The following is a 15,180-nucleotide window of genomic DNA, read 5'->3' as shown; positions in this document are numbered from 1 at the left end:
GCCTGGAAGTATGAGAGGGACATAAGCAAAAGAAACTTAAAGTGTTAGGATTCCCAGAGGTTGACTCTGATAAACACTGCTGGTGTTCCGATTCGAGTGACCACCAAGACATAAAAAGTCCAAGATAAGAAAAATCATCATTTATTATCAACATGTACAATATATACAAGAGCAAGGAAAAGGAAAAAAAACACACAGCCAGAAAGAAACACAATATATACAGGACATCTTTCATCAAATTAATTTTGACAGTTTTATTACCCCTTAAAAGTCAAAGGTCGTGTCAGGGTATCATAAATTTTAGGCTCAAAAAAGTTAATTTTTATTATTTGTTTGAAGAGGTGTACGTTAAAAGTTGTATGTGTATAGGTCATAAAAAAAATCATTTGTTTGTTTGTTTAAATTTTGTTTTTTATTATTTGTTTAAACAGATTTAAAAGTTCTTTAGATCTTCATGTTCTAGATGTTTAAAAGTCTTATGTGACAAACGCACTCTTACGTAATAAATGGCAATAAGACTATAAGTTAATTACTTCCCCCACATACACAGAGAAACAGTTGCAGGTACAAAGTTTACATTTCCCAGGTAAAAACTTTTTAGTATACCTTCTTGGTATAATATTTTAATCATACACATTATAGAAGTGTACAAAGTGTACAAGTGTAAAAAATTATGCTGGTAAGAAGCTAAAGGGTAGTTACACCAAATGTTAATTTAAGTTAAGTTTTTCTTTTGTTTGCTCACTTTGCATTTATACTAAGTAAATATATACGTTTGAAAACATTCTTACTTTACAGCATTTCTTTACACCTTCCTAAAACATTTGCCCAGTAATGTTACATTTTTTTTTTTTTTTTTTTTTTTTTTTTAGCATATTCCAATCACTTGTCTGCATAGTTACTATGTTTCTTTGAGCAGAAATCTTTTTGTCCACTTGTTCACTGTAATTCATAAGTGATAAGTGAAAGGAATGTGCCACAATGAACTAAGGTTGTTTTGAGAGCAAAAGGGTCCTACCCACTATGGTTTACAAACTAGAACTTGTGTTTTTAATAAAGTGTACTGAGAGTGTATATTTAACAGCATGTCATAAAGTTAAGACACAAATGATCTATCAAAATTGAAATAGAGGGAACATCTCAGAAACGGTTTGCATTTATATTTAGAATCCCTAAATATCTAATTTGGAGCAAGGACTGATGGTTCTTCTCTTACTAAGTGGTGGGGACAGTTCAGATCTCTGAAGATTTTTCTACAGTCCTTCCTTAAAGACTACTAACAATTGGTACTGTTTGTATTTTGATTTCAACTTTGCCCGGTGGAGTTTGCACATGGAACCTCATATATCGTTTTGCACATGGAACCTCATGGAACCTTGTCTCTAATATGATATATATGTCATGTCTTAGACAAATATATGCGCTGAAACAGTCATCTAGCCATCACACTTTGGCTCTTAGTCACTCGGATCCTAAATATAACCCATTTGTACCACTTCCAATACACAATATTTGAAAACTGACTGCTTCCTTGCTGCCCAATATATCCCACCCCTTCCCGGGTGCCTGTGTAATGAGATAAACCAAATATATGGCCAGCTGGAGGTGACAGCTTTGCAAATATTCTTAGATATTGTCCTCTCTGAAAGTTTTTGAAAATCAAAATCAATTCTTTTGTTTCAGAATCAGAATCAGCTTTATTGCCAGGCATGTTTACACATGCGAGGAATTTGATTTAGTGACATAATCTCCACAGTGTAACAGGATATCATATGCAGTATAGAAGAAATTGTATGTACACATTTACAGGTGTGAAAATGTGCAGTTTAAATAAACATATGAAATATACATATGCAAATAAGTATACAATATATACAATTTGTATGTACACATGCAATTGTGAAGTGTACAGTTGAAGTAAACAGTACAGACAATATGTATGCATGTATGTACAGAGTGCAAGTATGAAATGTGCTATTGAGGTATACATAGTGCAAATATTAGGAGTTGTGTGTTCCATGGTGTTAATTGTTCATCAGATGGATTGCTTGAGGGAAGAAACTGTTCCTATGTCTGGTCGTTCTGGAGCTCAGGGCTCTGTAGCGCCGACCAGATGGTAACAGTTCAAAGAGGGAGTGTGCTGGATGTGAGGGGTCCAGAGTGATTTTCTTTGCTCTTTTGCTCACTCTGGAGGAGTACAGGTCTTGGAGAGTGGGGACAGTTGTGCCAATGATTCGCTCAGCAGTCCGGACTACCCTCTGTAGTCTTCTGAGATCGAATTTGGTGGCTGAGCTGAAACAAACAGTTACTGAGGTGCAGAGGATGGATTCGATCATGGCAGTGTAAAACTGTTTCAGCAAATCCTGTGGCAGGTTGAACTTCTTCAGCTGACGAAGGAAGTACAACCTCTGCTGAGCCTTTTTCACAATGGAGTCAATGTGAATGTCCCACTTCAGGTCCTGGGAGATTGTAGCTCCCAGGAATCTGAATGACTCCACTGCTGTGACAATGCTGTCCATGATGGTTAGTGGGGGAAGAGCAGGGGGGTTTCTCCTGAAGTCCACTATCAACTCCACTGTCTTGAGCGTATTCAGCTCCAGGTTGTTAAGGCTGCCCCAGACAGCCAGCCGCTCAACCTCCAGTCTGTAAGCAGACTCGTCACCGTCCTGGATGAGGCCGATCAGTGTGGTGTCGTCTGCAAACTTCAGGAGCTTGACAGATGGGTCATTAGAGGTGCAGTCATTTGTGTACAGGGAGAAGAGTAGTGGGGAGAGAACACAGCCCTGGGGGGCGCCAGTGCTGACGGTGCGGGTGCTAGATTTGAGTTTACCCAGTCGCACTAGCTGCTGCCGGTCTGTCAGAAAGCTGGTGATCCACTGACAGACAGAGGAAGGCATGGAGAGCAGGGTTAATTTGGGCTCTAGTAGTGATGGGATGATGGTGTTAAAGGCAGAGCTGAAGTCCACAAACAGGATCCTCACATAAGTCCCTGGTCTGTCTAGATGCTGCAGAACATAATGCAGTTCCATGTTGACTGCATCATTCACAGACCTGTTTGCTCTGTAGGCAAACTGCAGGGGGTCCAGTAAGGGTCCCGTGATGTCCTTCAGATAAGCCAGAACCAGTCTTTCAAATGATTTCATGACCACAGATGTTAGAGCCACAGGTCTGTAGTCATTAAGTCCGGTGATTTTGGGTTTCTTTGGGACGGGGATGATGGTGGAGCTTTTGAAGCATGAGGGTACTTCACACAGCTCCATTGACGTGTTGAATATCCGCGTGAAAATGGGGGCCAGCTGATCAGCACAGGCTTTCAGACAGGCTGGTGAAACACTGTCTGGGCCTGGAGCCTTTCTTCTCTTGGTCTTCCTGAAGACCTGACACACATCATCCTCACTGAACTGGATTGAAGGTGTGACTGATTCGGGGGTTACGGAAGGTGAGAATTGGGCTTTTTCAAACCTGCAGTAGAACTCATTCAGGTCGTCTGCCAGTTGTTGAGTCACCACAGTGCTGGGGGATGGTGTCGTGTAGTTGGTGATGGCTTTCAGACCTTTTTTGTTTTGGCTATACATCACAGATATATAGGTTTAAGATTAAAGGATGAGATGATAGAATTTCAGCTTTCATTTGCTGATATTTATATCTAGATGTTTTAAACAACTTAGAACATTGGACCTTTATCTGAACACATCCATTTTTCAAGTGATCAAAAATATTGGACCATGTGACTGTCACGTGTTTCTTGTTGTCTAGGTGTGCCCTGTTAGATTTATTGCTTAAACAGTTAATAGCTCTTTACCTTGCTCCTGGGTTTTGCAACATATTAAATACGAGTCGAATTATTGACAAAATATGGAAGAAAAATTTTGATACAGATTAGGATGTACATGTAAACATTTCGTTGTAGTTTCTTTTCGAAATAAAAAAATATAAGTAGAAATATGAATATCGATTTTAAAAGCTTGACGCGATTCCATAGTCTGAAGTATACAGGTTTAAAACCCTCACCCTTGCCACTTAATTCCCACGTAATATAAGATGCAGGTCTGACGTTGCAGAACGAAGACCTTTATTTTGACAACCACAAGACCGGACATGTCATATTTGCGTTGCACGCTGTCTAACCGTATCTATTGGACAATTTTTCGGCTAAGAATGCGATGTGGAGAGTAGCTATGTCGGAAGAGGTTGGGAAGAAGATGCAGGCGGTGTTGGACCGGGTAAATCTGGCAGTCACCCGACGCCCTAAGGTTAGTTCTTATTGCTGAAATGCTTTGTGGAACTTCGCGCTCCATGTTTTTTTGTCGGTGAGCTGCTTTGTTTGGTTTATGTAAGTACTCAACCTTTGCACTCACAGTAGCTAAAGATAAGAAGCTATTAATTGAATAAGTCGTATGTTATGTATATATCTCGTCTCTCCATACGTGTGTGTGTATATGTGGTGTGTATAAAAACAAAATTAAATTTAATTAAAGTACACTCCTTCATTGCAATTTAAGGGTATTGTGCACTGAACTGCTACTACATGATAACAGGTTAAATAAATGGTACAGGTGTTCCTTATAAAGTGTCCCATTCCTGTAAATTAAATCGATTAGTGGCATGAGTGGGAATCTCAGACCAGTAGTGAAAATGTTCATATTTTGCATTCGTTTTAAGTTTAATACATGAATTTTCATTAAAAAGGTTTTTATTGACAGCACCTTGAGTGAAAAGTTAAATATTTACATGAATAAATGACATCTATATTAAGTATGAACTCTGAGTTTGCATACACTAGGTAAACAAGATCCCCATTGTGTCATCAGAACAGCTCAAATAAGAATCAAGTCAGGAAGCTTTTATTGTCATTTCAATCATATATAGCTATTGCAGTACATAGCAAAATGAGACAACGTTTCTCCAAGATCATGGTGCTACATAAAACAAAGACAGGGCTAAGGACTTGTAAGTAGTCTTAAGCACTATTCGGGCGGGACTAGTTTTACGTGTGGAGTAATGCAATTTTACCTCAGGACGTCTGTAATATTAATTGGCCAATTCGCACGGGAAAAGACATCTCAGTAAAACTAGCAGAAGTGGGAGGGGTAACTCGCTTTACGCACCACAGTAACCTCCTTGTTGTCATGTGCGTATGACATTGCTTCCTGTTTCAAGCGCCTCCATGCTTGCAAAACGTGCCAAAAACTACTTTTAAACAGGAAATGACGGAATTTTACCATACATATTTACAGCGGGTCTTTTCGGACCGGATTAGTATTACCTGAGGTAATTTTTCCAGACCTTTTTACAGAAGGTAAAAGTCGCCATAATCTTTACGGACATTGTCCGTAATGATTACCGAGATGGTATATTCGGGCGGGACTGAAATCACCGAGAAGCTCTGGTAATAATTACTTTACCCCCATGTCCCCACGTAAAACTAGTCCCGTCCGAAAAGTGCTTTAGCCACATAAAGTGCAACCTGTTGTCAGTGCAGGACAAAGACAGTGCAGGACAAAGACAGTGCAGGACAAAGACAGTGCAGGACAAAGACAGTGCAGGACAAAGACAGTGCAGGACAAAGACAGTGCAGACTAAAAGTTACAAGACAATACAAAAAGTACAAAAAATACAATACACAAAAGACAATACAATACACTGTTCTTGTAAACAGAAACAGCGCCGGCCGACCAGTGTAAATGCTGTACTGTATGTGAATACTGAATGTTCAAACAATATTTCATGCAGTAACATTAGAATGAACACAGTTTCTTAGCAGCAGGTCCTTGAGATAATATATATGACTGAAATATTGTATAGTATGTGCAAAATAGCTGAGATATTGTACAATATGTGCAAAACAGCTGAAATGTTGGACAGTTTGTGCAAAAGAGCAAAAAAAGTGTGCATGTAAACAGTTTGATGGATGTAAGCAGCATGTAAACAGTTTGTTGTGTCAGAGTGTGTTTTGTGTGGGTCTGTGCAGTCCATACAGCTGATGTGTGTGTATGTTGTGCTCAGTACAGTTCAGTTCAGTTATTGAGAAGTCTGAGGGCTTGTGGGAAGAAACTGTTACACAGTCTGGTTGTGAGGGCCCGAATGTTTCGGTACCTTTTTCTAGGGCTGCACGATTTGGGGAAAATGTCATATTGCGATTATTGAGGTCAATATTGCGATTGCGATATAAGATTGCGATGTAATAAACAAATGGTATCATGAGTCAACTTGCTTGGTTCTCAAGGAAAATGCACACACAGATTACTGATTATGCTGAAATTTGTATTTCTAAACTCAAACTAGCAACAACAATCATGCAAAACGTTTTCAAATTAAAATATAAAATAACACGTTAATGCTGATTAATGAAAAGCCTAAGATCAAAACTGTAGGTATACAGTGTGTGTGTGCGTATGTATGTATATGTGTGTGTGTATATATATATATATATATATATATATATATATATATATATACATATGTGTGTGTGTGTATATATATATATATATATATATATATATATATATATATATATATATATATATATATATATGTATATATATATATATATATATATATATATATATGTATATATATATATATATATATATATGTATATATATATATGTATATATATATATATATATATATATATATATGTATATATATATATATATATATATATATATATATATATATATATATATATATATATATACACAAAGTAAATTAGCAACTTAAATGCAAGTTACACATGCTATTGCACATACCATTATTGATATTTGGAGCAATATTACATGTAATTATTAAACTTGATTCCCTTACATATAAATTTGCTTTTAAGCCTAATTATTAATTTTGATTATGATGTGATTGTGATTAAGGGAGTTTTTTGAATAAGAAACAACATCAAGGCTATAAAACTTGTCAAAACTCCACGAATCACAAAAGTATCAGTGAGAAGTTGAGAACACTCGTTTAAACAGTACATACACTCGAACTTGACTGCACATCACATGTTTTACTTTATTGATACTGCTTTTAATCGTAATGTAAAGACTGTCATCGGGACATAAGCTGTCATGTACAAAAAAAGCGCCTGCGCAGCGGCAGGAAATATAATTTAACAGAAAAAGCCGCCTAGACGGTGCACTTGCGCTCAGGACTTTTATATTTATATATATATATATATATATATATATATATATATATATATATATATATATATTTTGAGCGGCGTGTGGACGAATTTTTTCTACGCACACACTATTTTATTTCTTGATAACAGACCGCTGCTAACTATAACACACCGTTGAAATGTAAAACAGAGCATTGCCACGGACACACAGGGTTCTAACCGTAGAGACGGAGCACACTATTTTCTTTAGCGGAAGCAATACAATTAGGTGTATACAAACAGGCATATGAGACCTGTAACGAGTAACAGCGCGAAGCCGCGAACTCGTTCTGAATACAGTATTTTAAAGGCGTAACAGCTGACGAAAAAGCAGAGACAATTGTACTATTTTAAAAAAACTATTTTATCTTAGTTTTTATTTTATACAAAACATTTTCGTCTCGTCTTTTTTCGTCAACAATAATACATGTTAATTTAATCTTAGTCAGCATTTTGGACAGTGATGCAGTCTTGTCATCGTCTCGTCTTATGAAAAAAAGGTTGTTGAACATATTTCGTCTCGTCGCGTCTGACGAAATTAACACTACATATAACAGAGGTAGCATTTTTTCTGGCCACCAGTTCAGTGTCCGTCTGCTCGGCATCCATGTTCACCCGTTCCGCGCTGCACACCGGAAAAAGTCACATGACCATACGCGCCACACTAAACTGAAACTCACTAGTTTAGCGGATAGCGGTGTAGTGGAGGAAATAGGCAAACAGCTTTCAGAGAGAATGGGTTGTCATGTCCACACATGACAACCTATTTATTTCATAAAATCGCAGCATTTTGCGCCATATAATCGCACAGGCTTGATATCGCGATTGCGATATGATTAATCGTGCAGCACTACCTTTTTCCAGACGGCAGGAGGGTGAAGAGTGTGTGTGAGGGGTGTGTGGGGTCATCCACAATGCTGTTGGCTTTGCAGATGCAGCGTGTGGTGTAAGTGTCCATGATAGAGGGAAGAGAGACCCCGATGATCTTCTCCGCTGTCCTCCCTATCCGCTGCAGGGTTTTGCGATCGGAGATCGTACAGTTCCCAAACCAGACAGAGATGCAGCTGCTCAGGATGCTCTCAATGGTCCCTCTGTAGAACATGGTCAGGATGGGGGGAGCGAGATGTGCCTTTCTCAGCCTTTGTAGGAAGTAGAGACGCTGCAGAGAGGCAGATGGGGCTGTGGTTCCACAGCCGAGCTGAAGGGCCGAGCGACGTCCACAGCCAAGCTGGAGGGCTGAGCACTACCCCAACGCACCGTGGCCAGACCCACGTCTTGACGACCAGAATAGGAGGGGGGGGGGGGGCCTGCAACACCCCTCCGAAGTGAGGCGACATCCTCCTCTGGGAACCGGAAATGGAGCGACGTCCCCAACGGACCAGGTGCGGGGCGATGCCGCAGGGCACCAAAAAAAAAAAAAAAAAAGGCAAAACTGGGATCTTGACATCGTCCAGGGAACAGAAGTGAGGCGATGTACTCCTCTGGGAACTGGAAATGGAGCGTTAATAAAATAATGCCTAATAAAATGTGGAGCGATATAACCAAATAAAGAAAAAGTCCAGGAGGACTGGAGGAATAGTCCAGGAGGACTGGAGGAATAGTCCAGGAGGACTGGAGGAACAGTCCAGGAAGTTGGGAAAAAATATGCTCCTAATAAGCTGGTCCAGGCTGGAAGCCATCCTGCTGGGTCCGAGTTTGCGCGGAATCATTCTGTCACAACCGGGAGGAGGAAGACAGACCCAGATACAGGATAGCTTCAAATAAATAGGGTTTAATGATGTAAATACATAAGCAGCTGCATCTCTGTCTGGAACAAAGATGAAAACTGAACAGGAAAAAGAACAATGGTACGCTGACGTTACATTGACAATACACTGATGATGATTCCTTCCTGCCATCGGCAACGCGGCACAGTTAAATAGACAACAACAATTAATGTATAGGGAACAGGTTTGTAGAGATGGGGAGGAGTAAACAAAGGCGGGGCAGACACGTGACCTGGGACATAAACAAACGCACATGGCCAAAAGTCTTGGCTGAGTCTTGACAATGTGAGGGATCCAGAGTGATTTTCTGAGTCCTTTACTTACTTTGAATATATTTGGAAGGGTGGATAGGGGAGCATACTCCTTTCAGCAGTCTGACCCGTTCTCTGTAGTCTTCTGAAATCTGATTTTGTAGCCAAACCAGACAGTTAATGAAGTGCACAGAACAGACTCAATGATGGCTGAGTAGAACTGTTTCAGGAGCTCCTGTGGCAAGTTAACCTTCCTCAACTGGCAAAGGATGTAAATCTTTTGTTGGGTCTTTTTATCAGTGGTGTCAATGTGAGTTTCCCACTTCATGTCCTGGGAGATGGTGGAGATCTTCACTGCAGCCACAGTGTGTTCCATGATGGTGAGTGAGGGGGAGTGCAGAGGGGTTTCTCCTGAAGTCCACAATCCTCTCCACTGTTTTAAGCGTGATCAGGCTTGATGAGGCTGATGACTGTAGTGTTCTTCCTCAAACTTCAGGAATTTGACAGAGGGGCCATTAGAGGTGCAGTTGTTGGTGTACAGGGAGAAGAGCATTGGGAAGAGAACACCACAATGAGGAGTGCCAGTGTTGGTGGAACGACTATTTGACATAGAGCTGAAATAAAAATCCCCGATTTTTTTTTTTTTTCCCACAAAAAATCCGATTTACGATTTAAATCGATTCTCTTTCTATCTATCTGTCTGTCCGTCTGTCTCTCTCTCATTCATATTATATATATATATATATATATATATATATATATATATATATATATATATATATATATATATATATATACACACACACACACACGCGCATATATATATATATGAGAGAGAGAGAGAGAGCAATGGCTGCATTTACATCCCAAACAACAAAGTACTGGTAGCTAAATTAGTATGCTCACGTCATGTTTCATTTCAAAACTCCCAGATACTATGAACACAGCCACAATTTCACTCCTCCTTAAACCAAATAAAGACCCAACATTACCATCAAGTTATCGCCCGATTTCCCTAATCAAGGTCGACATTAAAATCATCGCTAAAGCACTAGCTCATAGAATAGAAAAAGTCACACCATCTATAATCCATCCAGATCAAACCGGTTCCATCAAAGTTAGACTTTCATCCAACAACACACGCAGACTTTTTAACTTGATGCATTATTCATCAACTCAAAAAAACAAAACCAACTTAGTTACTCTCGACGCAGAAAAAGCTTTTGACATGGTCAATTGGAAATTCTTGTTTTCCACATTAGAGAGGTTTGGTTTTGGGGAGTTATTCATTAATTGGATCTGTCATCACCAATGGACTAACATCACATATCTTCACGCTGCAACGGGGGACTAGACAAGGATGCCCACTCTCCCCTTCATTATTTACCATTTTCATTGAACCATTAGCAGCAGCTATCCTTCAAAACAGCTACATTAAAGGAATTTAAACACTAAACATGCACCACAAAATTAGTCTTTACGCTGATGATATATTACTATATTTACAAGACCTCTCATCATCATTACAAGAAACAATTAAACTCATTGATTCATTCTCAAATATCTCTGAATACTCCATCAACTGGAGTAAATCAGCCATACTTTCATTACATTCCAACAGCTTGGATGTGACATCCTAGGCATCACCTATTCCATTGTGCACTAACTATATCACATACTTTGGCATTTATGTTTTCCCTAGGCTGTCAGAGCTGTTTGGGCTCAATTTTACTCCATTGCTTAAAACAATAAATGATGACCTTCACCGCTGGATGAATTTACCACTATCCATTATGGACAGAATATCAGTAACTAAAATGACTATACTCCCTAAATTAAACTATTTATTTACAATGACTACAGCACTACCCACCCTCACCTGGTTTAAATCACTAGATTCAATCGTCACTAAATTCTATTGGAAAAATAAGACTCCAAGAATTAAATTGACTACACTACAGAAACCAAAAACACAAGGAGGACTGGAAGCACCACATTTCTACCACTACTTTTTGGCCAATCAGCTCCAGAACATATACAAATGGATTCATCCTAACCCATCAGAAAGCACATGGCTAGATGTTGAACAGTCAATTTGTAAAGAGATTAACATTTCAGAATTACCTTTCTATAGTCAGGCAATCAAAAAGCACCACTGTTTTAAATCACCAACAATAGCCACAGCTTTGACAGCCTGGTGGAAATTTCATCAAATCACAAACACCCCTCTTGCATCATCTAAATACACCCCGATCTGCAATAACCCAGATTTTATAGTTAATAAGAAGCCACTCAACTTATGCACATGGGTAGATAAGGGCATCACACAACTTCAACACATCCTCCTTAATAACAACTTGGCACCAGTTTCCCACTTGGTCCAGAAATACGGCATTGGGAGTAATTGTTTTTTGGAATATTTACAAATCAAATCATCTATTCAATCAAAAATCGAAACTCAGAGAATTAATCTAGACCTTTCGCCTCCAATTTCAGAACTAATTAATATAACCTCCCCCCCAAAAAAATTACTCTCCAAAATATATAAAATAATATCCAAATCAGACAACACATTAAGCCTACCCAATGCTAAATGGGAATCAGACTTATCTATTGCTCCCAATGCCGCTTTCTGGACACAAATCTGCAAAAATATCTACTTCATTACAAAAAATGGCAACTTACAACTTATACAGTATAAAGTACTTCATAGATTTCACCTAAATGGACAGAAATTATTTAAAATGGGTTTTAAAAACATGCTCACATTGCGCACACAAAACACCCCAGACACATATTCACACGCTATTTGGCAATGCGCTGCGGTTAAAAAAGTCTGGGAAAACGCTACTGCCTCACTAGCCAACCTTATGGGTTGTCACATCCCGCTGTCTCCCTACCTCTGTATATATAGGTGACACATCCATAAACAATTTAAACAGTACAAACAGTCAATTACTCCTAGTGGCTCTAACTATCGCCAAGAAAACTATCCTCATGAACTGGAAATCAAGGAACACCATACACATTACAACTTGGAAAAAATTACTAATAAAGTAAATCTCCATGGAAAACTTGTCTAACTCCACTCAAAATAATACATCAGAATTACCACCCGTCTTGGTTATCTCTCTTTAACTTCAAACAGTCATGAATCCACAGACCTTCTTTGTCTGAAGCCATCCTCAATGATACACCATCAATAATCCCATCAATAATCACACATGATTGGGAGGAGGGGGGTCAGGAAGAGGCAGCAACACAGACTAATAAATATAATACTATAAGATTATATTTATTAGTCTGTGTTGCTGCCTCTTCCTGACCCCCCTCCTCCCAATCATGTGTGATTATTGATGGGATTATTGATTATTAATATAGATTATATTTAAATCTCGCTCTCTCTCTTTCCCTTTTTTGCTGCTTCTGGAACCTGGTTAGCTGTGGCATACTAGTCCCTGCCATGTGTGGTTGATTAGTTGTGGGTGGGTGTGATGTGGGGCCGGGGGCATTGGACTTTCGCCCTCCAGCTTGTACTTTTGTCTGAGATTTCTTGTCTCTGGCTGGCCCAGCACTTGTCTCGCTGTTTTAATGCATCACGTAATTAGATGAGGTGCACACACATTCATTTGGAGCATAATAATAATAATAAAAAATGGGTATGGATTTTGGGACCCTGGATCCTGCAGCACCTCACCTTGATAGCCGTTGTAATATGACGCCGGCGGGGGTCTATACTATGCCATGGCCATGAGGGTAATCAGCGGCAGCTTTATAGTACCTTATCATTAATAGCTGTATCAATGTTACCATTTATTATTATTATTATTATTATTATTATTATTATTATTATAACTACTACTATTATCATTACTATTAATGGCTGTATCAGCATTATTATTGCTATTACTACTACCATTTCTATTTGTCCTCTTCCTGATCCTTTAACCTCCCCTTCATTCTGGATGAAATGAGTATATTTGTAAATATGTTTATCATTACTACTACTGCTAATACTATTATTAATATTTCTTATTAATCGGATTTTTAATTATTATTATTATTATTATTATTATTATTATTATTATTATTGCTATTACTGTTGATATTGTCACCTTCCACATACCCCATTTAACATTTACTTTTATTTATTTATTTATTTTTCCCCCCTGGTTAAATTTATTTTATGTATTTTTTTTTGTCTTGTGTGATACTATTACTATCTTCATCATTATTATTGTCATTATAATTATTATTATTTAAATAAAAAAAAAAAACAGTTCGGCTCAAGCCCAGACATTTTTAGGATCATGATCGAGGACAATGTCCCGTCCAGAGACAAGCTGTTTCATGTTGAGGTTTTGTTCAAACTGACCATCGAAAATACCCTCTCTAATGGAGATGATTTTTTATTTTTTTTTATTGGTTGTTGCGTTAAATTTTAGAAATCGGAAAGCTGACAAGTGTCAGGCTCGACTAAGAACTCCAGGGGAGACGGTTCCATAGAGACAGCGGTGCGGGCAGATCCTTTTTGGGCGCTGCGGCATATTAAATATATTATAAATAGTCAAAGTTTTTCTGCATGAGAAATACAATGTGTGGTTGGAGAGCGTAATAAAAGACCCAAGTGCATGACTGTCACTCTCAATGCGTGACACTTGACAGCCCTGCCTTTAAGGTGCTGCAGTAAATTAGTCATACTGCTACCTTTACTAGCAACAGACTTTAAACACACTTTGCAGCGGGGTGTTGTTTGTTCTGCGTCTGACGCCGCAAAACCGAACCAATTCCATATGACATGACACTGTGCCTTTCTTGGGAACGAGTTCTTCCCTGTTCGCTGCCATGTTGTTTGTGTATCTCTATGGCAAATGCACAAGGGAAGGGCTGAGCCCATTCAAAACTATGGGAGCCCAGAGGGGAGCGTCAGCGGATGTTAAAGAGAAAAAACGATTTTCATTCAAACAAATCGACGTAAACTGCATATTCGAGTAAATCGATAAAATCGATTTATCGTCCAGCCCTAGTTTGACATGAATTTTGCCAGTCTCACTAGCTGCTGCTTATCTGTCAGAAGGCTGATGATCCACTGACATAGTTAGGTACAGATAGCTGGGTTAGTTTGGTTTGGAGGAGTGTTGTAATGATGGTGTTGAAGGCCGAGCTGAAATCTACAAACAGGATCCTTGCATAAGTTCCTGATTTTTCCAGGTGTTGCAGGATATAATACAGTCCAAAGTTTACTCCATCATCCACAGACCTGTTTGCTTGATAAGCAAACCACACGGGGTCCAGTGAAGTCTTTCATCTAAGCCAGAACCAGTTTTTCGAGCGACATCATGACGACAGACGTCAGTACCACAGGTCTATAATTGTTAAGTCCTGTTGTCTTGGGTTTCTTTGGGACAGGATGATGGTTGAATGTTTGAAGCAGACAGGGACTCAACACAGCTCCAGATATAAGATGAACCAGGCAGTGATCAGAGAGACCCAAAGCGTTTTATGCATTCTTTATTGTGGTGTTACAGTGGTCGAGAATATTACTGTCTCTGGTGGGACCTGTAATGTGCTGTCTGTATTTTGTCAGTTCACAGGGAGATTTGCTCCCCAAGAATTATTAGAACAAAGTCTGGGTGGTGGTGTTCTGTCCCTGTAATCTGATCAGTGAGATTTTGTAAAGCTTGACTCACGTGCACTTGTGGTGGAATGTAAACACACAAGAATGAACGAGTGAAACTCCTGTGGTGACGGCTTGCAGTTAATGAAGAGCACTTCTAGATCTGGACGGCCCATCTTCTTTAACATTCTCATATCTCTACACTAACCTTCATTGATGTAGAAGCATGTCGGGTTGGGTATCAAAAGAAATTTTCCGATTCCGGTTCCAGTTCTGCCTTACGATTCCCGGTTCTGATTCCGATTCCATAATAAAAGAAATGTCAAAAATAATGTACAATACTTAAACAATTAGGGGTCAAGCCCCGAAGGGGTGTAGACACCTATT

General features: G+C 39.0%; 1 protein-coding gene across 5 annotated transcripts in view; it reads left to right on the top strand.

Annotated features, from left to right (window-relative positions):
- The first annotated feature begins 4,083 nt into the window (after positions 1 to 4,083).
- The window catches only part of LOC113641951 (pyridoxal phosphate binding protein), a 31,397-nt gene continuing 20,300 nt past the window's right edge, over positions 4,084 to 15,180 (top strand). For 3 of the 5 annotated variants that reach the window (XR_003440435.2, XR_003440433.2, XM_027145157.2), the window contains exon 1: positions 4,084 to 4,253. Coding sequence is in view for 1 of the 5 variants with exons in the window: in XM_027145157.2 (XP_027000958.1) it covers positions 4,164 to 4,253 (90 nt within the window). In the remaining 4 variants the exon portion in view is untranslated. Of the gene's footprint in view, positions 4,334 to 15,180 lie in introns of all 5 variants that reach the window. The other 2 variants (XM_047807256.1, XM_047807255.1) reach the window with 2 other exon arrangements.

Source organism: Tachysurus fulvidraco, chromosome 23 (genome assembly GCF_022655615.1).
Source record: "Tachysurus fulvidraco isolate hzauxx_2018 chromosome 23, HZAU_PFXX_2.0, whole genome shotgun sequence".
Classification (NCBI taxonomy): Eukaryota; Metazoa; Chordata; class Actinopteri; order Siluriformes; family Bagridae; genus Tachysurus; species Tachysurus fulvidraco.
This window is presented reverse-complemented; position numbering and strand designations above follow the sequence as displayed.